The sequence below is a fragment of the Amblyraja radiata genome, chromosome X (genome assembly GCF_010909765.2).
Source record: "Amblyraja radiata isolate CabotCenter1 chromosome X, sAmbRad1.1.pri, whole genome shotgun sequence".
NCBI classification, from domain to species: domain Eukaryota; kingdom Metazoa; phylum Chordata; class Chondrichthyes; order Rajiformes; family Rajidae; genus Amblyraja; species Amblyraja radiata.
In genome coordinates this window covers 9,023,372-9,050,801 of record NC_045999.1, presented here as the reverse complement: position 1 = coordinate 9,050,801, position 27,430 = coordinate 9,023,372, and the positions used below count along the sequence as shown (strand labels likewise).

At 45.5% G+C, this 27,430-nt stretch overlaps 1 protein-coding gene across 5 annotated transcripts in view; it reads left to right on the top strand.

Annotated features, from left to right (window-relative positions):
- Window positions 1-27,430, top strand: part of LOC116968252 (casein kinase I-like) — a 200,439-nt gene that overhangs the window by 116,446 nt on the left and 56,563 nt on the right. For all 5 annotated transcript variants that reach the window (XM_033014943.1, XM_033014945.1, XM_033014942.1 and 2 more), the window contains 3 exons: window positions 2,287-2,438; window positions 14,135-14,369; window positions 20,689-20,774. In XM_033014943.1, the coding sequence (XP_032870834.1) occupies window positions 2,287-2,438; window positions 14,135-14,369; window positions 20,689-20,774 (473 nt within the window). The remainder of the gene's footprint in view (window positions 1-2,286; window positions 2,439-14,134; window positions 14,370-20,688; window positions 20,775-27,430) is intronic.

The window sequence follows — 27,430 nt, the reverse complement described above, 5'->3', positions numbered from 1 at the left end:
CACCAGGTGTTCAAAACACTTCATTATTATTGGGGTCAGGGCGACAGGGCGGTAGTCATTTAGGCAGGCAACCACTGGTTTCTTCGCTATGGGGATTATCGTGGAAGTTTTGAGGCATTGGGGACAATGGCTTGACTAAGGGAGATGTTAAAGATGTCTGTTAGCACATCTGCTAACTCCTCAGCACATTCCTTGAGCACACGTCCTGGGATGTTGTCGGTTCCGACTGCTTTCCACGGGTTGATACATGCAAAATGATGGAGTAACTCTGTGGGTCAGACAGCATTACTGGAGAGAAGAAATGGGTGACCCATCTAAACCCCCTGTAAACCCCATGTAAACCCCTCTAAACCCCTGTAAGCCCCTCTGAACCCCTCTAAACCCATCTGCACCCCCTGTAAATCCCTCTAAACCCCTGTAAGACCCTCTAAAGCCCTCTGAACCCCTCTAAACCCATCTGCACCCTCTGTAAACCCCTGTAAGACCCTCTAAAGCCATCTGAACCCCTCTAAACCCATCTGCACCCCATGTAAACCCATCTAAACCCCTGTAAATATCTCTAAAACCCTGTAAACCCCTCGATCCCCTGTAAACCCCTGTAAACCTCTCTAAACACCTGTAAACCCCTCTGAACCCATCTAAATCCCTCTAAACCCCCTGTAAATCCCTGTCAACCCCTGTAATGTCCTCTAAACCAATCTACAATCTAAACACCTGTAATCCCCTCTAAACCCCTGTAAACCTCTCTAAATGCCTCTAAACCCCAGTAAACCTCTCTAAACCCGTGTAAACCCCTCTAGATCCCTCTAAACCCCTGTAAACGTATCTAAATCCCTCTATACCCCGGTAAATCCATGTAACCCCCTCTAAACCTCTGTAAATCCCTGTAAACCCCTCAACCCCCCTGTAAACATCTCTAAACCACTCTACACTCCCTCAAAAGCCATATAAACCCCTCTAACCCCCTGCAAACCTCTGTAAACCTCTCTAAAACCCTGTAACCCCCTCTAAACCTCTCTCCACCTGTAAACCCCTGTAAACCTCTCTAAATCCTCTGTAAACCTCTCTAAACCCCCTGCAAACCCATGTAATCACCTCTAAACATATCTTAACCACTGTAAACAACTCTAAATCCCTCTAAACTCCTCTAACCCCCTGTAAACCCCTTGTAAATGCATCTAAACCCCCTCCAACCACCTGTTATCCCCTGTAAACCCCTCTGAATCTCTCTAAACCCTAAACCTCTTTAAACCCCTCTAAAGCCTTGTAAACCCCTCTAAACCCCTTAAAACACCTCTAAACCCCATCCAAACCCCTCTAAACCCCGACCCCTCTCCCCCCTCCCACTCCCCCCCTCCCTCTCTCTCTCCCTCTCCCCCCCCTTCTCTCTCTGCCCTTACCCTCTACCCCTCCTCCCTCTCTAGACGCGCCTGCGAGTTGGGGGCTGTGCGTCAGTAGATAGGGCGATTATGGGGTAAAAGGAGCAAATTAATAATATTAATATATTAACAAGGGGGGTAGCGTGTGTGCGGGGGGGGGGGGTCGTTAGTGTGTATGGGGGGTGGTTAATGTGTGTGATGCCATATGCCGCCGCCGCCCCCCCCCCCCAACGTTGGGGGAACAAACCCAACGGGTCTGCTCTTGGTCTAGTAAGTTTTAAAAATTTAAGAAGGTAAGGCAATAGGAACCAGAGGGGGCAACATTTTCACTCAGAGGATGATTGGTACATGGAATAAACTGCCTATGAAAGTAGTTGAGGCAGGTATTATAACAACATCTAAAGATACTTGGATACTTGGTACATGGATAGGAAAGGTTTAGAGGAATATGGGCGAAAGCCTGGCAAATGGGACTAGTTTACATGGGGAATCTTGGCCAGCATGGTTGGGTTGGGTCGAAGGGCCCGTATCCATGCTGTACGACTCTGACTCTATCTCAATCTTCCACTGTTTTTTCTTGCACATATGATCTTGCTTGTTCCATGTTTGCTGTTAGTTTAATTGATTCAAACTAAATTCATTGCAAGATGGCCCTCCCCATTCATTTAGCAGGAAAATTTCAAACTTGGACTATCGACATAAAAAACTCAAAATTATTGATCCGGTTTGTATAAAAACATTGCTGACAATATGTTTGTTAAGATCTGAATTTTTTTAACCCGGTTATACGATGGGATAAATTTCCCTCCTGTAACTTCTTTAAAGTAACGTTATTTAGAACACTTGAAAGTAACATTCCTACAGAAGTCCATTGGGTTTTTTGTTAAGTAGTCTCTTTTTCTTTCAGCTGAAGGAATGCCTCAGGTTTATTACTTTGGACCATGTAGTAAATATAACGCCATGGTACTGGAGCTGCTCGGACCAAGTCTGGAGGACCTCTTTGATGTATGTGACCGAGCTTTCACACTGAAGACTGTGTTAATGATCGCCATTCAGCTGGTGAGTGTGATTCAAGTTTTTCCTCACAGAGTCTCTTGCTCCCAGGCGACACAAGAATTGACCACTTTCAGTTTTAGATTTAGTTCAGTTCAGTTTAGTGATACAGAGCGGAAACAGGCCCTTCGGCCCAGCGAGTCCGCGCCGACCAGCGACCCCGTACATTAACACTATCCTACACAGTCTCAGGACAATTTACATTCATACCAAGCCAATTAACCTACAAACCTGTACGTCTCTGGAGTGTGAGAGGAAACCGAAGATCTCGGAGAAAACCCACGGGGAGAACATACAAACTGTGCAGACAGCAGCCTTGGACCGGATCGAACCCGGGTCTCTGGCGCTGTAAGGCAGCAATTCTACCGCTGTGCCACTGTGTGCCCAAAATGTGGTTTAAAGATAAGTTTCATCTGTGGTAATGTTTGGTTCAGTTTAGTTTACTGTTTAGGTACAGTGAAAAGCTTTTGTTGTGCACGAACCAGTCAGCGGAAAGACAATATATCATTACAATAGTATATACTACCACAGTGTACAAATAAGTGATAAAGAGAATACGTGAATAACATTCAGTGCAAGATAAAGTCCAATCAAAGATAGTCGAAGGATTTCCAATGAGATAGATAGTTTGTGATGTGAGGCTGTGAAGGCTGGGATCTCATTTAAGCCACGTCCCTGACGCATAGCACTGGGGTGAGCGCAGTTCCTGAGACTCATTTTGGGGGCTCATAAGATTGACACGGAGGGTGGAGAGCAGAAAACAGTGACATTTACATTGGCTAGGGAGGAGGGCAAGTGATGGTGGTGTGACTGCAGGCTGCTTGTTACCTGACAAACTAAACCTGGGTTTAGGCTGTGGGTGACTGGGGCAATATTAGTGTATTGAGAGTGCGGCACATAAGTTACTGCACACACTAATAGTCCGTACATTTGTGACTCTGGTCACCACATGTGGACAGGTCGCAGAAGAACTTTACCAGAATGCTGCCTGAATTAGGGGGGTATTAGCTACAAGGAAAGCTTGGACAAAATTGGATTAATTTATTTTTGGCAACGCCAGAGGTTGAGGAGAGACCTGATTGAAGTATATAAAACTATGAGGCATAATTAGGGTAAGTGGTCAGTACATTTTTCTCAGGGTGGAAATATCAAAGACAAGAAGGCGTAGCTTTAAGGTAAGAGGAACAAGTTTTTTTTTAACTTAGAGGGTAGTGGGTGCCTAGAATGCGTTGCCAGGGGGTGGAGATGGAGGCATACACGGATACAGGTGTTGGAGAGGCTTTTAAATAGGGTTGTGTTTCTTTGCGGGGGGTGCAATCTATATTACTATTTAGATCAACTTTGACATTTCAGCTTACTACATAGGAAGATAAATGTGTTAGGCCTGGAGCTCTCTGGACATCCTATTTTAAATTTAGCTTTTAATATTACCAGCGGTGTAGTTTTGGCTATTTATCTATAATTCTGCATTATTTTGAGATTAACAATGTTGTTAAAGATAATACATGGACATGCAGGGATATCGATCTCGTGCAGGCAGATAAGAATAGTTTAACTTGGCATCATGTTCGGCATGGTAAGGGCCCGCTCCTGTGCTGTATTGAAGAAGGGTGTCAATCTGAGACGTCACCCATTCCTTCTCTCCAGAGATGCTGCCTGCCCCATGGAGTTACTCCAGCATTTTGTGTCTACTTTATTTTTCTCTGTTCTATTTGCCACCATTTGGTGAGTTATCTTATTATTCAAACAAAGGGATACAAAGTGCTGGAGTAATTCAGCGGGTCAGCCAGGACATGGATAGGCGACATTTCAGGTTGGGACCCTTCTTCAGACAAAGTATTCAAACAAAGTCTGCTTACAACATATGACAATGGACATTATTGAGATGAAGGAGTTTGACCGTCAGAAATTTTAAACAGAAGTTCACAAGGGAAGTGCCATCTCTTTGCCTGTCTCACCAGACATTTCTGCCTTTCTGTCCCCAACTATCTTATTGCTGTGTGGTGCAAATCCACTGGGAGAAGTAAGCAAGTTACAGATGTGGTCTCTGACATCTTGCATCCAAGCAATCGCATTATTAACTACAGAGAGGAAATATATATCTGCAGTTGAAAGATAAGAAGTGGGTTCCTTTGCAACTAGACATGCAGATGAGGTTTAATTAGCCTAATTAAGGATTGTTTATAGTCTTGGTTCCTGGTTTCTTGGTCCTCCAAAATATTCCAAATGGAATTTAAACTGGAGGTGGATAGTCAATACCAGTTATGCCAAAATGTCAAAGGCCCCAAAAGGGTGAAGATTTGCATTGTGATAAAAGTGAAAATCAATGAGAGTTAAGCAGTGGCTAATTCTTATACAGGATTACCGTCGCTATTTACTGAGGAAATAATTTTAAGCTTAGACAGTAGAGTGCATAAATAGCAGGCATTGCTTTATTTAAGTGTGAAATTTGAACTTGGGAACATCTGTGACAACTCCGAGCCAAGTGTTTCTATAATCATCACTTTTGGGTGAGGAATTGAGCATGTTCTCAGAGTGAAGGACTTGCTTTTAGATCAGGGTAGACAAAATTGCTGGAGAAACTCAGCGGGTGCAGCAGCATCTACGGAGCGAAAGAAATAGGCAACGTTTCGGGACGAAACCCAAAGGAAATAGGCAACATTTCGGGTCGAAACCCGAAGGGTTTCGGGACGAAACGTTGCCTATTTCCTTCGCTCCATAGATGCTGCCGCACCCGCTGAGTTTCTCCAGCAATTTTGTCTACCTTCGATTCTCCAGCATCTGCAGTTCCTTCTTGAACATACTTTTAGATTAGCCTGTATTGCAAATGTGAAATAATTGTTTTCGTTGCTCTGCGACTACTAATGGTCACCACCACATTAGATTAGATTAGATTAGATTAGATTAGATAGCCTTTATTGTCATTCAGACCGAAGTCTGAACGAAATTGAAGCAGTCATACATACAATACAATACAATAAAAAACAACAATAAACGCATATTAACATCCACCACAGTGAGTCCACCCAACATCTCCTCACTGTGATGGAGGCAAAAGTCTTAGGTCTCCAGTCTCTTCCCTCCTCTTCTCCTTCTGCGCTGAGGCGATACCCCCCGGGCGATGTTAAAACCTGTCCCGCGGCTCAACACCGCGGCCCGGGGTGGTCGAAGCTGCCGCTCACCAGTCCTGCAGACGCAGCCGCTGGCCCGCGGCCGAACCACGGACTCAGGCCACCGCCGCCAGAACACCGTGCAAGCCACCGGAGCATCGTTCCAGCCCCGAGCCGGATCGCCCTCACGTGAGTGCCGTTACCGTCTCAGCCTCGGGCTGGGCCGCCCCGACCGGGCACCGCTCCTCCCTCGGGCTGGGCCGCCCCGACCGGGCACCGCTCCTCCCTCGGGCTGGGTCGCCCCGACCGGGCGCCGCTCCTTCCTCGGGCTGGGCCGCCCCGACCGGGCGCCGCTCCTCCCTCGGGCTGGGCCGCCCCGACCGGGCGCCGCTCCTCCCTCGGGCTGGGTCGCCCCGACCGGGCACCGCTCCTCCCTCGGGCTGGGAACGCCGTATCTCCCCGAGCTCGGCCACTCCGACGGGAGCACCGTTCCTTCCTCGGGCCAGGCCGCCCTCACGGTAGCGTCACAGCCCCTCACGGAAGCCCTGTTCCAGCCCCGAGCCGGGCCGTCCTCACAGGAGCGAGCTCAGTGCGAGTCCTGGCGGGCTCTGCCTCCTGAGCCTCGAGGTCGCCAGCTCCACCATTAGGCCTCAGCGCAGACGGAGGCAGAGAAGGGGAATACGACATAAAAGTCGCATCCCCCCGCAGGGAGAGACAGCAAGCCCCGTTTCAACCCCCCCCCCCCCCAAACACAAACTAAAAACCAAAACTAGACTAACCAAAACGAAAATAAACAACCCAAAAAAACACAAAACAAACAGGACTGCCGGAGAGCCGCTGCAGCCAGAGCCGCGCCGCCACTAGGAGCGGCGGTTAAATTGATAGTTACAATCAAAGATTATAGAGGAGCTCCTTTAGTATCTTTGGTTACAATGGTGTCCTTTTGGGACAATCTATATTAGTACTTAGATCAACTTTGACATTCCAGATTGCTACATGGGAAGATACATTTGTTAGTCGTGGAACACTCGGGACATCTTATTTTAAATCTGGCTCTTAGCCCTGTCCCACAATACGAGTTCATTCCAAGAGCTCTCCCGAGTTTCCCATGATTCGAACTCGGAGATTTACGGTAATGGCCACTCGTCGGTACTCGGGGCTCTCGTGGACATTTTTCAACATGTTGAAAAATCTTCACGAGTCTTCCCGAGCTTACCTGCCGTTAGCTAGTCTTCCTGAGTACCTGCCCTTAGCGTTACGAGCCGCTAAGAGACGTCCCCGAGCTCCGACTATGTTCATTCTACGTGCTTACCACGAGTTTGATTTTTTTTTTAAACTCGGGAGAGCACTTGAATGAACTCGTACAGTGGGACCGGCCATCAATATTACTAACAGTGTATTGTAGATGTTTTTCTATAATTCTATATTATTTTGAGATTAACAATGTGGTTAAAGATAATACATGGGAAAAACACAAAGTTCTGGAGTAACTCAGTGAATCAGGCAGCATCTCTGGAGAACATAGACGATGTTTTGGGTCGGAAACTCTATTCAGACAGATGTCCACGTAATACATGTGAACATTTGCAGAAATAAATACCTTGATAATTTCCAATAATCTTGGTTTCCTCATAGGCAAGATTCAATTGACTCATTTGCAGAGTGGCAGCTTGGTAGGAGTGGAGAGGGAACCGGGGTCTGGGCTATCGCGCCCTCGTGTAGGATGTGGGAGGTACGCCGGGAGGCAAAGGCGGACGGGTGAGGTGAGAGACCCGGCGTCCAAGCAAGGAGATGGCTGCGGGCCCACAGCAAACGGGGACTTGCCTGGAACAGCCAAAATATGGCACCTCTTGCATGCGGGCTCTATAACTAATTCTGTACACTTGCTAATCAAGGATCGGTGGAACGGCAATACTCTACTGGACTGTTTGTAAGAAAGTATTTGATTGGATATACAAAATTTGGAGTATCTACGAGGAAGTATATGAAACAATTTTTACCACATTCTTATGATAATAGTTTTCCAAGTCGACTGCTTGAACTAAGGGCATAACCATTGGCTTAGATTTTATCCCTTTTTCTATAACTACATGGAACTGTAAATGACTGTTACATGTAGTGGACACATTTGGACTATTCCTACAGCACACTGGCACAACGGTAGAGTTGCTGCCGTACAGCGCCAGAGAGCCGGGTTCGATCCTGTCTGTGAGCGCTGTGTGTACGGTGTTTGTGCGTTCTCCCCGTGACCTGCGTGGGTTTTTCCCCGGCGCTACGGTTTCCTCCCCCAACCCAATGACATGGGTCAATTGTAAATTGTCCCTAGTGTGTGTAGGATAGTGTTAATATTGGGGGAATCGTTGGTCGGCTCGGACTCGGTGGGCCGTAGGGCCTGTTTCTGCGCTGTATCTCTTAACTAAACTTACTGAACTTTTGAATTTTTAAACTTGCTTCACTTTGTGAGCAGGTCCTTGTGACTTCATCTATTGCACCAAATGCATAAATCATAATGGTCCAGAAAAGATCTGTTCAACCTGCTGGTAATAATAATAATAATAATAATAAATTTTATTTATGGGCGCCTTTCAAGAGTCTCAAGGACACCTTACAAAAATTTAGCAGGTAGAGGAAAAACATGTAAGGGGAATGAAATAAATAGTAGAGACATGACTAGTACACAAAGTAAAGACAGAATACAATTCAAAACACAATATGAGGCTGTGCTGGTGCACAGAGCAGTGATGCTGAAGCTCAGGTTTCCAGTGTATCTAGGCTAGAGGTTGGGGTGATCCAATAACCCATTTGATTTATTCTCTGGATGAAGAACTTCCTTCCGTCAAGCCTAGAACTGACCTTGTTGAACTAATTTCATTGCTTGACGAAGAAAGCTTAAGTGGTAGTATTAAGATCCCAGAGCAAGGTAGGCTCTGGTCACAGATTTACAACCTATCAATGAGGTTTGCAGGAACATTCGTAAATTACTTGGAACCAATATCAAAATAGAAATTCCCTGGTGTGTTGATACCATCTGACTTCTCCTGTGGACTGCAGTGTTAAGTACCCGGGAGAGTGCGTGTTGTTTGTCAGCTTGGGCAAGATTATATATATTATTGGAACCGGCAGACTTTTATTGTATAAAATGCCAAATTGGAACGCGCAGTTAAGATTCTCGATATACAATTCAATTATGATTCTTATTATCTTGCATCCTGCTGGCTTTGAATATTGATCTGTTCGCTCTGATGTTTTCCTTTCTTCACAGCTTCTGTTTGAACCTGGTTTCTGAATTTATTGCAAGCAATAATCTCTATAGCAAGCAGGAGATGAATTTCTTCTCATTTAGATGGTAATGAAAAATTGACAAATTGAAACACCGTGGGATAATCTGTGATGATGTCCTTGACAGCACAATGATTAGTTGTTCCAGTTCTTATTCATTCAATTAAGCATTTGCGCAAATCCTTCCTTAGCATCCTTTTCAAGTCGAGATGAATGGAGGCATGTGTTTTTAATCTCTGTGTTAGGAACACAAGTGAGATTAGTTTTAATGTGGTTCAGCTTGAAACTTGGCCGTTACCTTCAGAAATACTGGAGCAAAATACTGTTGAAGTTGTAAACCTGAAACAAAGACTGAAAATCCTGCTTGCTCTAAATCTCAGCACCATCTTTGGGAAGAGGATTAATGTCTCAGGTTGTTGACCTATCATCAGAATACGTCAAAGTCTTGACACCGTCTTTCGGACGCTGTAGAGACCGTGGATCCTGCGGCATTTGCCAAACTTGGATCACAATCCTCCATTTGAATCTTCTTCCTCAAGTGAAAAGTGACCTATTTGGGCACAATCGAGTTAGCTAGTGTGATATTCCTCTCAAGTTCAAGTGAGTTTATTGTCATGTGTCCCTGATAGGACAATGACATTCTTGCTTTGCTTCAGCACAACAGAACATAGTAGGCATTGACTACAAAACAGATCAGTGTGCCCATATACCATTATATAAATACATGAATAAATAGACTGATAAAGTGCAAATAACAGATAATGGGTTATTAATGTTCAGAGTTTTGTCCGAGCCAGGTTTAATAGCCTGATGGCTGTGTGGAAGTAGCTATTCCTGAACCTGGTCGTTGCAGTCTTCAGGCTCTTGTACCTTCTACCTGAAGGTGGCGGGGAGATGAGTGTGTGGCCAGGATGGTGTGGGTCTTAGATGATACTGCCAGCCTTTTTGAGGCAGCAACTGCGATAAATCCCCTCGATGGTAGGGAGGTCAGAGCCGATGATGGACTGGGCAGTGTTTACTACTTGTGTTTACTACAGTGTTTACTCCTGGACAATAGGTAGAGATAGCTACCATTTCTAACAATGAAAGGTAGACAAAAATGCTGGAGAAATCAGCGGGTGAGGCAGCATCTATGGAGCGAAGGAATAGATAGGCGATGTTTCGGGTCGACTTGCTGTTCCTCCAATTTGTGCTGGGCCTCACTCTGGCCATGGAGGAGGCCCAGGTCAGATTGGGAATGGGAGGGGGAGTTGAAGTGCTGAGCAACCGGGAGATCAGGTAGGTTAAGACGGACTGAGCGGAGGTGATTCAGGTAGGTTAAGACGGTCTTAACCTACCTGATCTCCATGTGACAAGTCACAGTGAAATTCTTTGCTTGCATACCTTACCACGGTGTGGAAACAGTCGCCCAAAAAGCTGCTTACAAAGCTACAGATTCTCCCCCACCCCCCCACCCCCAGTTCTCCCTTTGTTCTCCCCCACAGTGGTCCCTCCACGCCAGGTCCTCCTTTGTTCCTTCTCTCTGCAGCGGCGTCCTCACTTCCATGTGGTCCATCCTCGTCCGTCGGTCGGTCGGTACCGTACCGACCGCTCCACGAACGCTGCCGGGTCCTGCTCGGACTCTTCCGTGGTGCCGTCCCAGGCCCCAGCCGCGGGCTCCGTCGACCCGCGTGGTTCTAACCCACAAGGTCCAACCAGCGGCGTACTACCACCGGCCGGCGAGGCGCGGGCTCCGACTCACGAGGTTCTGGCCCGAGAGGCTCCGGCCTGCGATGTTCCACCTCCGGCCCCCGTGGCTCTGGCCTCAGCTTCTCAGCGGCAGCCACGGCACCTCCGGATGGCTTCTGCCGCTCACCGCACCTCTGGTAGCAGGTGTATTGGTGTTAGATGTATTGGCTAAAGCATAAATGTTGCTCACAATATCAGGAAGAACTCTCCCTTTCTTCAAACAATGTTGTGGGATACTTGAAAGACAAGACAGGTCCTTGGTTCAGCAGTTTATGGAAAGGTCTCATGTCCAAGGTACAAACTGTCGAGATGTTCCTTCAGTGTGCAAGTCCGTAGCATGTAATCAAATCTCTGTAGTGTGGCTTGAATTCACTATCAATTAACTTGGCCAAGAGTCATTACTGTTGAGCCAAGATTAACATCCATGATATCTTTCATATTGCATTTCATCAAGAGAATGCGGGACTGACCTCCGTAAATGATCCGGGAGCTGATGCTTCTCTTGCAGATCAATAGTCCTAACTAACTTCCCAATTAACTTCAGGTAAAGGGCCTGTCCCACTGATGCCACCTTTCAGCGACTGCCTCGACCTTCAAGCCCGAGGGCACCTGCCTGAAAAACCTCGAGCTGGATCGACCGACCGCACACACACATACACACATGCACACACACACACACACACGCACACACACACCACACACACACACACACACACACACACACACACACACCACACAACACACACACACACACACACACACTCACACACACACGCGCACACAACACACACACACACACACAAACACATCGCAAAGGCGGGGGCTAGGGAAAGTGGGGGAGCGCGGTCTGAAATTCACACCCGCGATGAACAGAAAGGTAAAAGACGACTGCACAGTGTACAGTAAGTCCTTTAGATAGCGCGGAGGGAGAGAAGGCGAGAGAAGGGGGGGGGAGAAGGAGTGGAGACACTTTTAAGAAGCCAGAGAACCTTTCATAAAGTTTAGCGGGCATTTAACCTACCAGTCGGTTTTCCTTGCTCCTGAAAACTCCAATGAGCCAATTAAAATGCCCGGTCAGTGAAGGAGATTGCCTACGGCTGCCCTCGACAGCCTGTAACTACATAGCGACCCCACTCCACTGCACTATGAGCTCAAAAGAACCATGCCGACCAATTTTTACTCTCAACATGCTGAAAAAATGTTCGTGGCCAAACTGAGGCCGCGAGTATGCGGGAACTTCCCTCGAGCATGAAGGAGAGTTCCAGTGGCCTCATAGGGCCTCCTAGGACCACGTGTAGACCATGCTGCCAGTTTGAGTCGAGGGCAAACTCTTCTAAACTCGCAGATTAGGTCGCCGCAATGGGACAGCCCCTTAAACCTGCTGAGTTACTCCAGTACTTTGTGTCTCTTTATTTGTAAACCAACATCTGCAGTTCCTTGTATCCAACTTCGAGATTTCTTGAGTTTTTCAATCATCTACTTTGAGATTGTGTGTTCCCTGGTGACAGCTGCCTCGTTCTGGGAATGTCACTAAGCTAGAGAGTGTGATTTCTGTGCTGTGGCCTCCAACATTTAGCTGTCAAATAGCTTTTTAAAATTTCCGCTCCCATCTTTGTCGTGTTGGTTACGGGATAAATGTTGCCAGGATACCAAGGTCAGCGCACAACAAAGCTCTTCACTGTACCTCTATATACGCAACAATAATCTAAACTCAAACTAAACTCATGGAGAAGTCCCCTACGCCTCTTGTGGTGTATAGTGTGCAGTTCTGGTTACTCCACACCTGGAGAGACCACACCTGGAGTATTGTGTGTGGCTTTGGTCTCCAAATTTGAGGAAGGACATTCTTGCTATTGAGGGAGTTCAGCGTAGGTTCACAAGGTTAATTCCCGGGATGGCGTGACTATCATATGTTGATAGAATGGAGCAGCTGGGCTTGTATACTCTGGAATTTAGAAGGATGAGAGGTTATCTTATTGAAACGTATAAGATTATTAAGGGTTTGGACACGCTGGAGGCAGGAAACATGTTCCCGATGTTGGGGGAGTCCAGAACCAGGGGCCACAGTTTAAGCCATTTAGGGGATGAGGAAATGAGGAAACGGAGATGAGGAAATACTTTTTCACACGAGAGTTGTGATTCTGTGGAATTCTCTGCCTCAGAGGGCGGTGGAGGCCAGTTTTCTGGATGCTTTCCAGAGAGAGTTAGATAGAGCTCTGAAAGATAGCGGAGTCAGGGGATATGGGGAGAAGGCAGGAACGGGGTAATGATTGTGGATGATCAGCCATGATCACATTGAATGGCGGTGTTGGCTCGAAGGGCCAAATGGCCTACTCCTGCACTTATTGTCTATTGTCTAACAAGGATGCAGAAATGCTGCCTGGATTAGAGGGTGTTGTCGAGAAAGACAGGTTGGACAAACTTAGATTGTTTTCTCTGGAACATTGGAGGCTGAGAGGTGATGTATGTAAGAAGGAACCGCAGATGCTGGTTTAAACCGAAGATAGACACAAAAAGCTGGAGTAACTCAGTGGATCAGGCAGCAGCTCTGGAGAAAAGGAATAGGTGACGTTTTGGGTCGAGACCGTTCTTCAGACAGTGTGGGGTGTATCCTCACATTATCACCTCTTTTACAGCCAACAATGGACCACTGTGGGCTCTATCTTTCTTGTCTCATCGGTGTCGTCTGTGATTTATTCTGTACCTTTTCATACCTCTAGTTTCCCTCGCCCCTGAATCTTAGTCTGAAAAAGGGTCTCGACCTGAAACATAGAAACATAGAAAATAGGTGCAGGAGTAGGCCATTCGGCCCTTCGAGCCTGCACCGCCATTCAATATGATCATGGCTGATCATCCAACTCAATATCCTGTACCTGCCTTCTCTCCATACCGCATGATCCCTTTAGCCACAAGGGCCACATCTAACTCCCTCTTAAATATAGCCAATGAACTGGCCTCAACTACATTGTGGCAGATAATTCCACAGATTCACCACTCTCTGTGTGAAAAAAAAAATTCTCATCTCGGTCCTAAAAGACTTCCCCTTATCCTTGAACTGTGACCCCTTGTTCTGGACTTCCCCAACATCGGGAACAATCTTCCTGCATCTAGCCTGTCCAACCCCTTAAGAATTTTGTAAGTTTCTATAAGATCCCCCCTCATTCTCTTAAATTCTAGCGAGTACAAGCCGAGTCTATCCAGTCTTTCTTCATATGAAAGTCCTGCTATCCCAGGAATCAGTCTGGTGAACCTTCTTTGTACTCCCTCTATGGCAAGAATGTCTTTCCTCAGATTAGGAGACCAAAACTGTACGCAATACTCCAGGTGTGGTCTCACCAAGACCCTGTACAACTGCAGTAGAACCTCCCTGCTCCTATACTCAAATCCTTTTGCCATGAATGCTAACATACCATTCGCTTTCTTCACTGCTTGCTGCACCTGCATGCCTACTTTTAATGACTGGTGTACCATGACACCCAGTTCTCGTTGCATCTCCCCTTTTCCTAATCGGCCACCATTCAGATAATCGTCTACTTTCCTGTTCTTGCCACTAAAGTCATTAACATGTCTGATTTCTCTCTACAGCTGAACCGAATGGAGTTTGTCCACTCAAAGAGCTTAATCTACAGAGACGTCAAGCCAGAAAACTTTCTAATTGGAAGGCAAGGCAATAAAAAGGATCACATAATCCATATAATAGACTTTGGTTTAGCCAAGGAATATATTGATTCTGATACCAAAAAGCACATCCCTTACAGGGAACACAAGAGCTTAACTGGAACAGCAAGATATATGTCTATCAACACACATCTGGGAAAAGGTTTGTTACGTAGCCTTATCTGAGTTTAGTTTGGATGTTTGGACTGTGCAGTATTGTCTTAATCACTTGATATATTAAACACTTCACTGGACGCGGAATAAATCAAAGAAAAAAATATAGGATATGAAATTAAAATGTAATCTTTAAAGGTTAAATAATTGATGTAGCAGTTTAATTAGCGACAAAGAGTGCTGATCTAATCTAACCCATTTTAATTGAAATTGGAATGTTTGAGTATTTTGTAATGAATAATTGGATCAAAGCAAGAAACCAAGGGGTGGCACGGTGGTGCAGTGGTAGAGTTGCTGCCTTACAGCACCGGAGACCCAGGTTCGATCCTGACTGACGGTATGGAGTTTGTACGTTCTCCCCGTGACCTGCGTGGATTTTCTTCGGGGATCTCCAGTTTCTTGCCACACTCCAAAGACGTACAGGTTTGTAGGTTAATTGGCTTGGTATGATTGTAAATTGTCCCTAGTGTGTGTAGGATAGTGTAAGTGTGTGGGGATAGCTGGTCGGTACAGCCTTTTGGGGCCGAAAGGCCTGATTCCGCGCTGTATCTCGAACTAAACTAAACAAAATCTTTGAGAGATTCCATCCATGTAAATTCTAGTGCTGGGTTTTGAACATGTTTATTGCAAAATACAAAACGGACCGATCCAGATTTTCTGCAAGTGACCCTTGTTATGGCCTATTGAATGCAATTACTTTAAATTATTTGCCACTAGTGTTTGTTTCCTGTCGTCCTTGTTTCTGGTGAACAGTAGCAGAGACAGAAGTAGACGTGGTGCTGGAAATGGTTGATCCAAATGATCAAAGGTGTCTTGGTACATGATCATTTCTTTCATTACCCTCCCCAAAATTCATTGAAAACAGACACTTCTCTGAGTCTGAAGAAGGATACTGACTGAAATGTTGCTTATCCATGTCCTCCAGAGATGCTGTCTGAAGAGGGTTTCGGCCAGAAACGTTGCCTATTTCCTTCGCTTCTGCACCCGCTGAGTTTCTCCAGCACTTTTGTCTACCGCTAATCCTCCAGAGATGCTGCCTGATCCACAGAGTTACTCCGCTATTTTGTGTTTTAGGAAAAACTATTTTACCTTCCCAAGCAGACAGCACCTCCTTTATTCATCATTGTCTGATTCTGGTCAAATCTAGCTTGTAGGTTTTGTACCGTCCTTGTTTTCCTCGGTGGGAGTGTTGCTTTGTCAAACTTTGAGTGGACCTGTCAGGGTTCAGTGTTCACCAGGTCAATTGCTCTTGGAGTTAGTGCTCCCTGTAGTTTATACATCTATCATTTCCTCTGGCCTACCTTTGCTTTTTAGTTAATGTATAAATGGATCAACTGGGCTACTATTCACAGGAATTTAGGATGAGAGGGGTTCTTGTAGTGACGCATAAAATTCTTAAGGGATTGGACAGACTAAATGCAGGAAAAATGTTCCCCATGTTGGGGGAGTCCAGAACCAGAGGTCACAGTTTAAGAATAAGGGGTAGGCAATTTAGGACTGAGATGAAGAAAAACGTATTCACCCAGAGAGTTGTGAATCTGTGGAATTCTCTGCCACGTACTCTCTGCCATGTTTTCAAGAGAGAGTTAGCTCTTAGGGCTAACATATGGGGAAAAAGCAGGAACAGGGTACTGATTCTGGATGATCAGCCATGATCAAATTGAATGGCGGTGCTGGCTCGAAGGGCCAAATGGCCTACTCCTGCACCTACTTTCTATGTTTCTATACAGAGCTGTGCTAATGTCTTACCATAGATCCTTTTCAACAGCGCTAGTTACTGCAGGCTCTGTAATTTAGCTGATAGAAGGAGTGCCCCATTACTGTAGGGTCTCTTCTCATTTCTACATCTTGGACATAGCACTGCATGGTGTAAAATGTTCACCTCATGGCCTCTGTTTGAGTGTTGGCATCACTCCTGGCTGCCCCAACTGATGGAAGTTCAACAAACATTCTAGGTCTCAGCACGGTAGAGTCGCTGCCTCACAGCGCCGGGGACCCGAGTTCGATCCCGACTACGGGCGCTGTCTGTACGGAGTTTGTACGTTCTCCCCGTGACCTGCGTGGATTTTCTCTGAGATTTTCGGTTTCCTCCCACACTCCAAAGACGTACAGGTTTGTAGGTTAATTGGCTTGGTATAAAAGTAAATTGTCCGTTGAGTGTGTAGGATAGTGTGAATATGCGGGGATTACTGGTCGGCACGGACTCGGTGTTTCGAGGGGTCTATTTCCGTGCTGTATCTCTTAACTAAATAAACTAAATATGATCAGACTATAAGCAAGATGGTCCCAGAATTGGTGTAAAACCTATTACTGTAGTGCCTCAGCAAAATGGTGCTTTGACTGGAGTAACCACTCCATTGTAATAGCTATTTCCCTTGCATTGATTCTCGTTGATGAAGCCTTGCTTCATGGAATGATTTACCTTGATTTAATTTTTCCCATTTATTAACTTTTGGAATCTGGGCATCGCTGACAATGTCAGCAACTATTGCCGTGAAGGATAATCAAAGACTGTAGATGCTGGCAACTCAAAACAAGAACAGAAAATGCTGAAAGTATGGAACAGCGTTTGTCTAAATAAAAATAGAAAAGGAAACATAGAAAATAGGTACAGGAGGAGGCCATTCGGCCCTTCGAGCCAGCATCGCCATTCATTGTGATCATGGCTGATCGTCCCCCCATCAATAACCCGTACCTGCCTTCTCCCCATATCCCTTGACTCCACTAGCCCCTAGAGCTCTATCTAACTCTCTCTTAAATCCATCCAGTGACTTGGCCTCCACTGCCCTCTGTGGCAAGGAATTTCATAAATTCACAACTCTCTGGGTGAAAAAGTTTTTTTCTCACCTCAGTCTTAAATGACCTCCCCTTTAATTCTAAGACTGTGGCCCCTGGTTCTGGACTCGCCCCACATTGGGAACATTTTTCCTGCAACTAGCTTGTCCAGTCCTTTTATAATTTTATATGTTTCTATGTTCAATCTGACCTTTAGTTAACCCTGTCCCTCTTTGGACAGACGCTGACAAAGTTTCCAAAAGTTTCCTGATTCCAAAAGTTAATAATGAGAAAAATTAGATGTGTGTTTCCAGCACTGTCTGTTTCCATTTCAGCATTTATTGCACGTCCAGTGTTGACCTTGTCCAGTGATGATAAGATGCCAGCTTGAAGTGCTGCAGTCTTTCTGGTAACGATGCTCCCATGGTGTTGTTGTGTAGGTACTTCCAGGATTTAGACCCAGTGATGTACTTCCAATGCAGGATGGTGTGTGAGGTGGAGGGTCCTGGTATTCTTGAGTGCCAGCTGCCCTTGTCCTTGGGAGAAGAGGCTTAGTGCATGGAAGCTACTGTTGGAGTAGCCCTGCAAAGTGACTGAAGGACATTTCGGAGATGGTACCCACTGCAGGTCCTTCGGCCCACCGAATCCGCACCGACCAGCGATCCCCGCACATTAACACAAGCCCACACATACTAGGGACAGTTTACAGGCCAATTAAGCTACTAACCTATACGCCTTTGGAGTGTGGGAGGTAACAGAAGATCTTGGAGAAAACCCACGTGATTGCTAGTTGAAAATACAAACTCCGTACAAACAAGCACCCGTAGCCAGGATCGAACCCAGCTCCTGTAAGCACTGTAAAGCAGCTGCACCATCCATAGTAGGGAGAATTAATGTTTACGGTGTTCGTGTGCATCTCAAGTGAGCTGCTTTATCCAGGAGGCACTGAACATCTTGCTAGTAGTTGGAGCTGCACTTGTTCTGGTGAAGAAAGAGGATATTCTATCATGCTCCTGACTTAGCTTTATCATGGTGGAAATACCTAGGACTGTCAAGAGTGAGTCTTTAGACATTAGAGATACAGACATTTGATTCAAGGACCTCCTTCGACAGGATCGGTCCTTGAAGGTGTGGGAGACATTACCGTGGTTCACCCTCCTCCCGGCCCTTGCTCCTCACGTCCGTCGTATACCCTCCCGGTACCGCGGCCCCTCGTGCATTCAGGTCCCTCGTGCCTTCAGGTTCCCCGTTCCGCAGCCTCGAGGAACCTTTCCTGAATTTCTAGAGAATACGACTTTCTTTAAAAGTTGGGAACAGCCCAGAAATTCAAATATTCCTTTCAATGGAAAAAACGTCTGAGGAAACAAGTTGCGGAAACGCTGGGGTATTTTAAGGTACACCATCTGACATTAGAAACTAGTGAGCCTAATTATAAATTTGCAGAATGCAAACTAATGCAACACTGATCATCATCCTGGAGTTCCATGTCTTTAAAATAGACCTTGACTTCACTGGTCCCTTTGGTGTTAGAGTTAATATTCTCATAACCAGACAGTGAGTGCACTTCCCGAACAGCCCTGTTCTAAATGACCAAGTCACAGAACTATTGTCAGTTATTATTAAAGAACTGCAGATGCTGGTTTAAATCGAAGACAGACACAAAATGCTGGAGTAGCTCAGCGGGACAGGCAGCATCTCTGGAGAGAAGCAATGGGTGTTGTTTTGGGTCCAGACCCATCTTCAGACTTATGATGTTTCGGGTCGAGACTCGAAATGTCACCCATTCCTTCTCCCCAGAGATGCTGCCTGTCGCACTGAGCTACTCCAGCATTTTGTGTCTACTGCCGTGTCATTTACTGCTTTTAAGACTTTTCTGTGCTGGGTATCACCCAGTAATCTGTTAATCTTCTGCAATTACTGATACATGGTTTCGTAGGGTGGGGAAATCATGACATGAAAATCCATAGATACATAGTCAATAGCAGGAGTAGGCCCTTCGAGCCAGCACTGCCATTTAATGTGATCATGGCTGATCGTCCACAATCAGTACCACGTTCATGCCTTCTCCCCATATCTCTTGATTCCACTAGCCCAAAGAGTTCTATCTAACTCTCTTTTGAATGCATCCAGTGAATTGGCCTCCACTGCCTTCTGAGGAAGAGAATTCCACAAATTCACAACTCTGTGTGAGAAAGCTTTTCCTCATCTCGGTTCTAAATGGCCTACCCCATATTCTTAAATTGTGGCCCCTGGTTCTGCACTCCCCCAACATCGGGAACATGTTTCCTGTATCTAGCGTGTCCACTCCCTTAATAATTTTATATGTTTCTATAAAATCCCCTCTCATCCTAAATTCCAGTGAATACAACCCCAGTCGATCCATTCTTTCATCATATGACTGTCCCGCCATCCCAGGAAATAACCTCATGAACCTACGCTGCACTCCCTCAATAGCAAGAATGTCCTTCCTCAAATTAGGAGACCAAAATTGCACACAATACTCCAGGTGTTACCTTACCAGGGCCTTGTACAACTGCAGAAGGACCTCTTTGCTCCTATACTCAACTCCTCTCGTTATGAAGACCAACATGCCTGCTGCACCTGCATGCTTACTTTCAGTGACTGACGTACAAGGACACCCTGGTCTCGTTGTACTTCCCTTTTTCCTAACCTGACACCATTCAGATAATAATCTGCCTTTCCGTTCTTGCCACCAAAGTGGATAACCTCACATTTATCCACATTATACTGCATCTGCCATGCATCTGCCCACTCACCCAAGCTGTCCAAGTCACCCTGCATCCTCATAGCATCCTCCTCACAGTTCACCCTGCTACCCAGCTTTGTGTCATCTGCAAAGTTGCTAATGTGACTTTTCATTCCTTCATCTGAATCAATAATGTATATTGTGAATAGCTGCGGTCCCAGCACCGAGCCTTGCGGCACCCCACTAGTCACTAGGGACCCGTTAATCCCTACTCTTTGTTTCCTGCCTGCCAACCAATTTTTTTATCCCCCACGATTATCCATGTTGAGTGGGAATGGAAGTCGATCATCTATCAATGGGCATTGGATGGGAAGTGGGTGGAATGCAAAGCTGTACATTTGTCTTTTGGGAGACGATTACAGTATTGTAATGGAGAGAGATGGGCCGAATGGGGGAGAGGGGTGGTTTAAGGGTGATCACATACAATTACGGATCCATTTTGAGACTAATTGAATGAGATTATTAAAATGCTTGTAAAGATGATGCTTTATTTTGCTAATTAATTGTCAGCTTTGCAGAGAAACATTGCTGTGATTGTGACCTGCATTTTACTAACGTACATGCGGGTACAGGCTGTTATGTTAAGATTTCTGGAACTTTATTTACTCGTGATGAAGATGATGTAAATTCTAGCCAAGTATTAGAATTTACCAGGCACTGTTAAATGTTTTGTGATGTGTTTCACATGATGCACATTTTAATTGTACTTCTCCATCTCCAACGTGTGTTAGATCAACAGTAACAATTTGTTCTTGTTTTGTCCCAGAACAAAGTCGCAGGGATGACTTGGAGGCTTTAGGACACATGTTTATGTATTTTCTACGAGGAAGCCTCCCCTGGCAGGGACTAAAGGTGAGAGTAATTTGAATCTTACTGATTTAAGAATTGTACTATTATTGACCATTCATAGTCAGTAATAAAAAGTGACTTGCATTTACTGATCAAAATATATTAAATAGGTTAATTCCCGGGATGGCGGGACTGTCATATGCTGAGAGAATGGAGCAGCTGGGCTTGTACACTCTGGAATATAGTAGGATGAGAGGGGATCTCATTGAAACATACAAGATTGTTAAGGGTTTGGACACGCTAGAAGCAGGAAACATGTTCCCGATGTTGGGGGAGTCCAGAACACAGTTTAAGAATAAGGAGTAAGCCATTTAGAACGGAGATGAGGAAACACTTTTTCTCAAGGGAGTAGTGAGTCTGTGGAATTCTCTGCCTCAGAGGGCGGTGGAGGCAGGTTCTCTGGATGCTTTCATGAGAGAGCTAGATAGGGCTCTTAAAAATAGCGGAGTCAGGGGATATGGGGAGAAGGCAGGAACGGGATACTGATTGGGGATGATCAGCCATGATCACATTGAATGGCGGTGCTGGCTCAAAGGGCCGAATGGCCTACTCCTGCACCTATTGTCTATTGTCTATTGTTATTTTAAGAAGATTTTTCTGCATAAGAAAATGTATCTGATTAGAATTGCCCTTGGGCAACCCATAATTCAGTGGCGCAACTGGTTGAGAGCCGCTGCCTCACAGCGCCAGAGACCCGGGTTCAATCCTGACCTCGGGTGATGTCAGCTTGCAAGTTCTCCTGGTGACGCTGTGGGTTTGTTCCGGGTATCCTCCCAAATCTCAAAGACGTGAGGGTTTGGAAATGTATTTGCCTCTGACGTTTAGGGAGTGGGTGACAAAGTGGGATAACATAGAACTAGTGTGATCTATGATCGTTGTGATCTCAGTGGGCTGAAAGGCAACTCTAAACTAAACTCTGGAGTCCAGGAATATGCTCTCCCACTAGTGTCAGTTCCTTTGTAACTTCATCTGCAAAACTTGATCAGCCCCTTAATTTAATGTCAGCTGCACTTTAGAACATATTGGGATTGCTGTTACTTAATCTGTACTGGGACCTCTGCCTTTCCCCTCCCACAATGGGAACATGAGGCCCGATATTGAATACATGGGTCATCCTTGTGACCATTCACATTGGAGGATATTCCTTTTATCACAGTAACTATATTCCTACCTTTGAACAACGCGCCCACCATAATCACAAGGCTTCCTCCAATTCTGCAGACCGTTTTTGAGCAGTTTTGGGCCCCGTATCTGAGGAAGGATGTGCTGGCTTTGGAGAGGTTCCAGAGGAGGTTTGCCAGAATGATTGGGTTAACGTATGATGAGCGTTTGACAACACTGGGCCTCTTCTCGCTGGAGTTTACAAGGATGGGGGGGGGGGGGGGGGGCCTCATTGAAACTTACCAAATAATGAAAGACCTGGATTACATGAATGTGGAGAGGATGTTTCCACTAGTGGGAGATTCTAGGACCAGAGACCATAGCCTCAGAATAAAAGGACGTACCTTTAGAAAAGAGATGACACGGAATTTATTTTAATTAGAGGAGGATGGTGAATCTGTAGAATGCATTGCCACAGATAGCTGTGGAGGCCAAGTCAATGGATATTTTTAAGGCGTAGATTGATAGTTTCTTGATTAGTAAGGGTGTCAGTGGTTATGGGGAGAAGGCAGGAGGATGGGGTTGAGAGGAAAGATGAAAGCCATGATAGAATGGCGGAGTCGGCTTGAAGGGCCCAATGGCCTAATTCTGCTAATTCTGGAACTAATGAACTGCATTGTGCTGTATCCTGGTAGTCCATTTGGACAGCATTTGCACAACATTCTTATTCATCATACATCTTAAAAATGCTACCAGATCAGTCAGATATGATCTAACCACAATAATAAATGCTGACTCTTTCACCAGAGCTCAATCACTGTCCCTTACGTAAGCTGCCAGTAAATCTTTGTTTATTTCTATCTGCAAACTGGTCTTCCCACCTGTTAATTCCAGCAGAACGTGTCACCTCAGTTCCCTCGATAATTAAAAAGAAATGCCTGTTCAGAAAAGTAGGTAGACAAAAATGCTGGAGAAACTCAGCGGGTGAGGCAGCATCTATGGAGCGAAGGAAATAGGCGACGTTTCAGGTCGAGGCCCTTCTTCAGACCAGAAAAAGTAGATGTTTTGCACATAATTGATAAGCAAACAGGAGTATAACCAGAGAAACACACTTGCAATTTTCAAATCTATAAGCGGAATTCCAGAATCTACAATACCATCAATCTGAATAAGGGTCCTGACCCGAAACGTCACCTATCCATGGTCTCTAGAGATGCTGCCTGACCAGCAACGTTATGCCAGCACTGTGTTGTTTTTCTTCTGAAGCTTCAGACTTGATGTGTCTGAATTTCCTCACTTGTTTTTTTGCCAGCGTGACATGGAAACCGTTGAGTCATGGAGATGTAGCAGTCTTGTGTCTTGTTATATTTTTTACACTATTAAAGTGAGCTTGTGCAGCGTTGCAGATTGTCAACAGCATTACACCGTCGAAATGATTGTCGATGGTATTGTGCATGATCCCCTGATATTAATGCAACAGTGCTCTGGTATTGTAGTTATAATAGAACTTGCTAGGGTGTGCGTCCATATGTTTATGCACCTGTGTTCAATCTTATTAGCAATCCCCTGCTTCTCAGTGTCTCTGAACATATGCTGCACTTGTGTTTCTCACTGGCAATTGTGAGACTTGGTAATCTCCATTTGTTTGTGTACAAATATCTGAGGAAGGATGTGCTGGTGTTGGAGAGGGTGCAGAGGAAGCTTCCGAGAATGATCCCATGGATCCTACCAGGTGTTTGATGGCTCTAGGCCTGTACTCGCTGGAGTTTAGAAGGATAAACAGCCTGTCCCATTTTCACGACCTTTTTTACTCGTGGACATTTTTCTGTTTATATCTGTTTAGAAAAGTAGATGTTATAAATGCATATTTTGTGCATAAACGTCTGTGACATTTTGGTTCACTTTCCAACGAATGGCGCAAATGCATGCTTTTAGTTTAGAGAGACAGCGCAAAAACAGGCTCTTCGGCCCACCGAGTCCTCACCGACCAGTGATCCCCGCATGCAAACACTATCCTACTCGCACTAGAGACAATTTACATCCATACCAAGCCAATTAACCGACAAACTTGTACGTCTTTGGAGTGTGGGAGTAAGCCGAAGCTCTCGGAGAAAACCACGCAGGTCGTACAAACTTCGTACAAGCAGCACCCGTAGGCAGGATCGAACCTGGGTCTCTTGCGCCCTGCTGCTGGCAGCTAGTTCAGAACATTGCTACTGTATTTGTCTCATTCTACTGCAGTTGTAATCCAATGGGAGAAGTGCCCCATTTTTTTGGGATGGAATACTATTATCAAAGAGAGGAAGGAAGTTGTGGCCAAACAACACGGCTGCTTCCAATTCTTCTGTTTCCCAGAATATGTACAATAAACCTTCCTTCTCTGAATGAGCTTCCTGGCCCCATAACCCAACGTAACATTTTCTTATCAAGCTTTTATTAACTTATTCCGTTCAAGTTAAAATGTATCCACATTTATTACAGGAAATGCCTGCACAAATGTCACCTTTTACCTCATAACCGGTCATGATGTTAATAATAATAATAATAATAATAATAATAATAAATACTTTATTGATCCCCTCAGGGAAATTCAGATGTCCGGAAGCCCCCAACCAACAAACCCACACATTCAGAACGAAAGCAGACAAAAAACACATAAAATACAGTATGAACAATACCTGAAAGCAATAAATACTTAAAAAGACCCAATAATTAACTATTAAAAATGCAAAGCATCCCCATACAGCCTAGCGATCAGTATTATAAAATCTAATGGCTGAAGGGGTGAAGGATCTCCTGAACCGCTCCGTTCTACAGAGCAGGGAGAGGAGTCGGTTGTTGTTCCGTGTGCTCTTTTGACCCTCCAGAATTTCATGGAGGGGGTGCCCGGAGTTGTCGAGGATGACCTGCACCTTGCTCGTCATACGCCTCTCAGGAACATCCACCACAGAGTCCACTCCCCCCCCCCCCCCACAGCACTGAGCTAGCTCGTTTTACCAGCTTGACCAACGTCTTAGGTAGACAAAAGTGCTAGAAAAACTCAGCGGGTGCAACAGCATCTATGGAGCGAAGGAAATAGGCAACGTTTCGGGCCAAAACCCTTCTTCAGACCCTTCATTGACCAGCTTCTTGCTGTTTTTAGCACTGATGTTGTTGCCCCAGCATACAACAGCGTAGAAAATGACACTTGCAACCACAGTATAGTCAGCATGTCATTGCGCACATTGAAGGATCTGAGCCTTCTGAGGAAAAAAAAATGTTATGCCATTTAACCAGCTTTCACTGATAAGTTACAAGTCTAAAGCCAGTATTTGTATAATGTAGAAGGGTCCCAACCCGAAACGTCACCCATCCTTTTTCACCACATGTGCTGTCTGACCCGCTGAATTGCTCCAGCACTTTGTGTATCTTTTGTATTGTGATTGCCTAATTTCCCTACATCTGGTTCAGTCATCTGAGGCTGTAATCTGTAGACTGGTCTATGACTTAACTCCCGATGATCAACACCATGGGGGATCAATTAAAGCAATTGGGCTAGTTTCAGCATTACTGGTATTAGTGTTTCTGGCTTAAAATCAAGGAAAAAAAGATTCTGTACACTTTATAGGAAATACGGTAAACCTCCATTTGTGTAGATTTTATTTCTTACAACATGAAAAATTACATTTAAAAGTCTTATGGATTTTATTTTACTTCACTTTGGAGATGATGGCAAAGTCGGAATATATTGCCCATACATAAACATTTCTTCCACCTTGGTCCCTAAAGGGCCTGCCCCACTTGGGCACGCTAATCCGCGAGTTCTGGCGAGTTTGTCCTCGACTCATACTCGCAGCATGGTCGACACGAGGTCCTAGGAGGTCTTCGTAACTCTCCTTCATGCTCGGGAGTGGTCCCCGCGTACTCGAGGCCTCAGCTAGGTCGCGACGTTTTCAATGTGTTAAAAAATGCCCGCGAGTTAAAAAAAAGGTCGCCATGGAAAAAATCGATACTTTTTTTACTTGTAGGTTTAGTCATAGTAGGTCGGCATGTTAGTCGTAGGTAATCGTGGGTAGTCGAAGGTAGTCGTAGATAGTCTTTATCAAAGTCGAAGGGAGGTCGAAGGAGGTCGTCTTCACTCTCCACTATTCGGTGTCCAATTTTCCCGAAGTTAGTCGAAGCTGGTCTTCAACATAGTCGAAGGAGGACTTCAACATGTCATTTTTTCAAACTCTTCTAAACTCGCCAATTAGGTCGCCCAAGTGGGACAGCCCCTTGACTCTCCTTGAGAAGATTATGGTGAGCAGTTGCCTTGCTGCAGTCCTGGTGAATGTACTTCTATGGAGCTGTTGAGTCAGGTGTTCTACAGTTTGGACTGAGCAATATACTTCCAAGCTGGGGTGGGGCACAGCTTGAACGACAGCAATCAGTTTAATGTAGACATATTGCATGGAAACTGGCCCTTTGGCCCACCGAGTCCATGCCGACCGTCGATCATCTAACACTAGTGCTCTGTTATCCCCACCTTCGCATCCACTCCCTGCACACGTGAGATAATTTACAGAGGCCATTTGACCCACAAACCTGCCCGATTTTTGGATGTGGGAGGAAATCACCGTGGTCACAGGGGGAATCTGCGAACTCCACGCAGACAGCTCCAGAGGTCAGAACCGAACACGAGTCTCTGACGCCGTGCGGCAACAGCTCTGCCAGCTCTGCCATTAATGGTATTCCCCTGAGGCTACTGTTTTTGTCCTTGGTAGTGGAGGACATGTCCCTTGGTGGGAGCTGCTGTTTGAATACCCTACCTCAGGATGTGGAATGAGATGTGAGGACACAGAGAGATTCCCAAGGCAATTAAGACAAATTAAGTGACTGCAAATGTATGGTAGATGTAACATAACGTGAATAAATGCAAAGTTAGCCACTTTGGTAGGAAAAGCAAAAATTGACTGTTATTTAAACTGTGTTGTATGAATTATGGATGATGACGAGAGAGTATTGGGGGTAGATCGATCGACTGACCAAATAGTGCGAAAATAACAACCTAGCTCTCAACATCAGTAAAACCAGGAAACTGGTTGTTGACTTTAGATGAGGAAGGACAAGGATCCACAAAACATGTCTTCAACAACAGGATGGTGGTGGAGAGGGTCAAAACCTTCAAGTTCCTGAGCGTGCATATCTCTGAAGATCAGTCCTGGACCCAGAACTTTGATGCAATCATAAAGAAAGCCCATCAATGCCTCTACTTCCTTAGAAGATGGAGGAGATTCAGTTTGTCATATTGGCGTCGCATCACGGCCTGGTTCAGCAACTTGAACACCCAGGAACAAAGAAGATCGCAAAAGGTGGGGAACACTGCCCAGTCCATCACAGGTACTGACCTCCCCACCATTGAAGGGATTTACAGGAGTCGCTGCCTCAAAAAGGCAGCCAGCATCATCAGAGACCCACACCACCCTGGCCACGCTCTCATTTCATTCCTGCCATCGGGAAGAAGGCACAGGAGCCTGAAAACTAATGTACATTTCAGAAGCAGCTTCTTCCCAAAAACCATCAGGCTATTAAACACTACA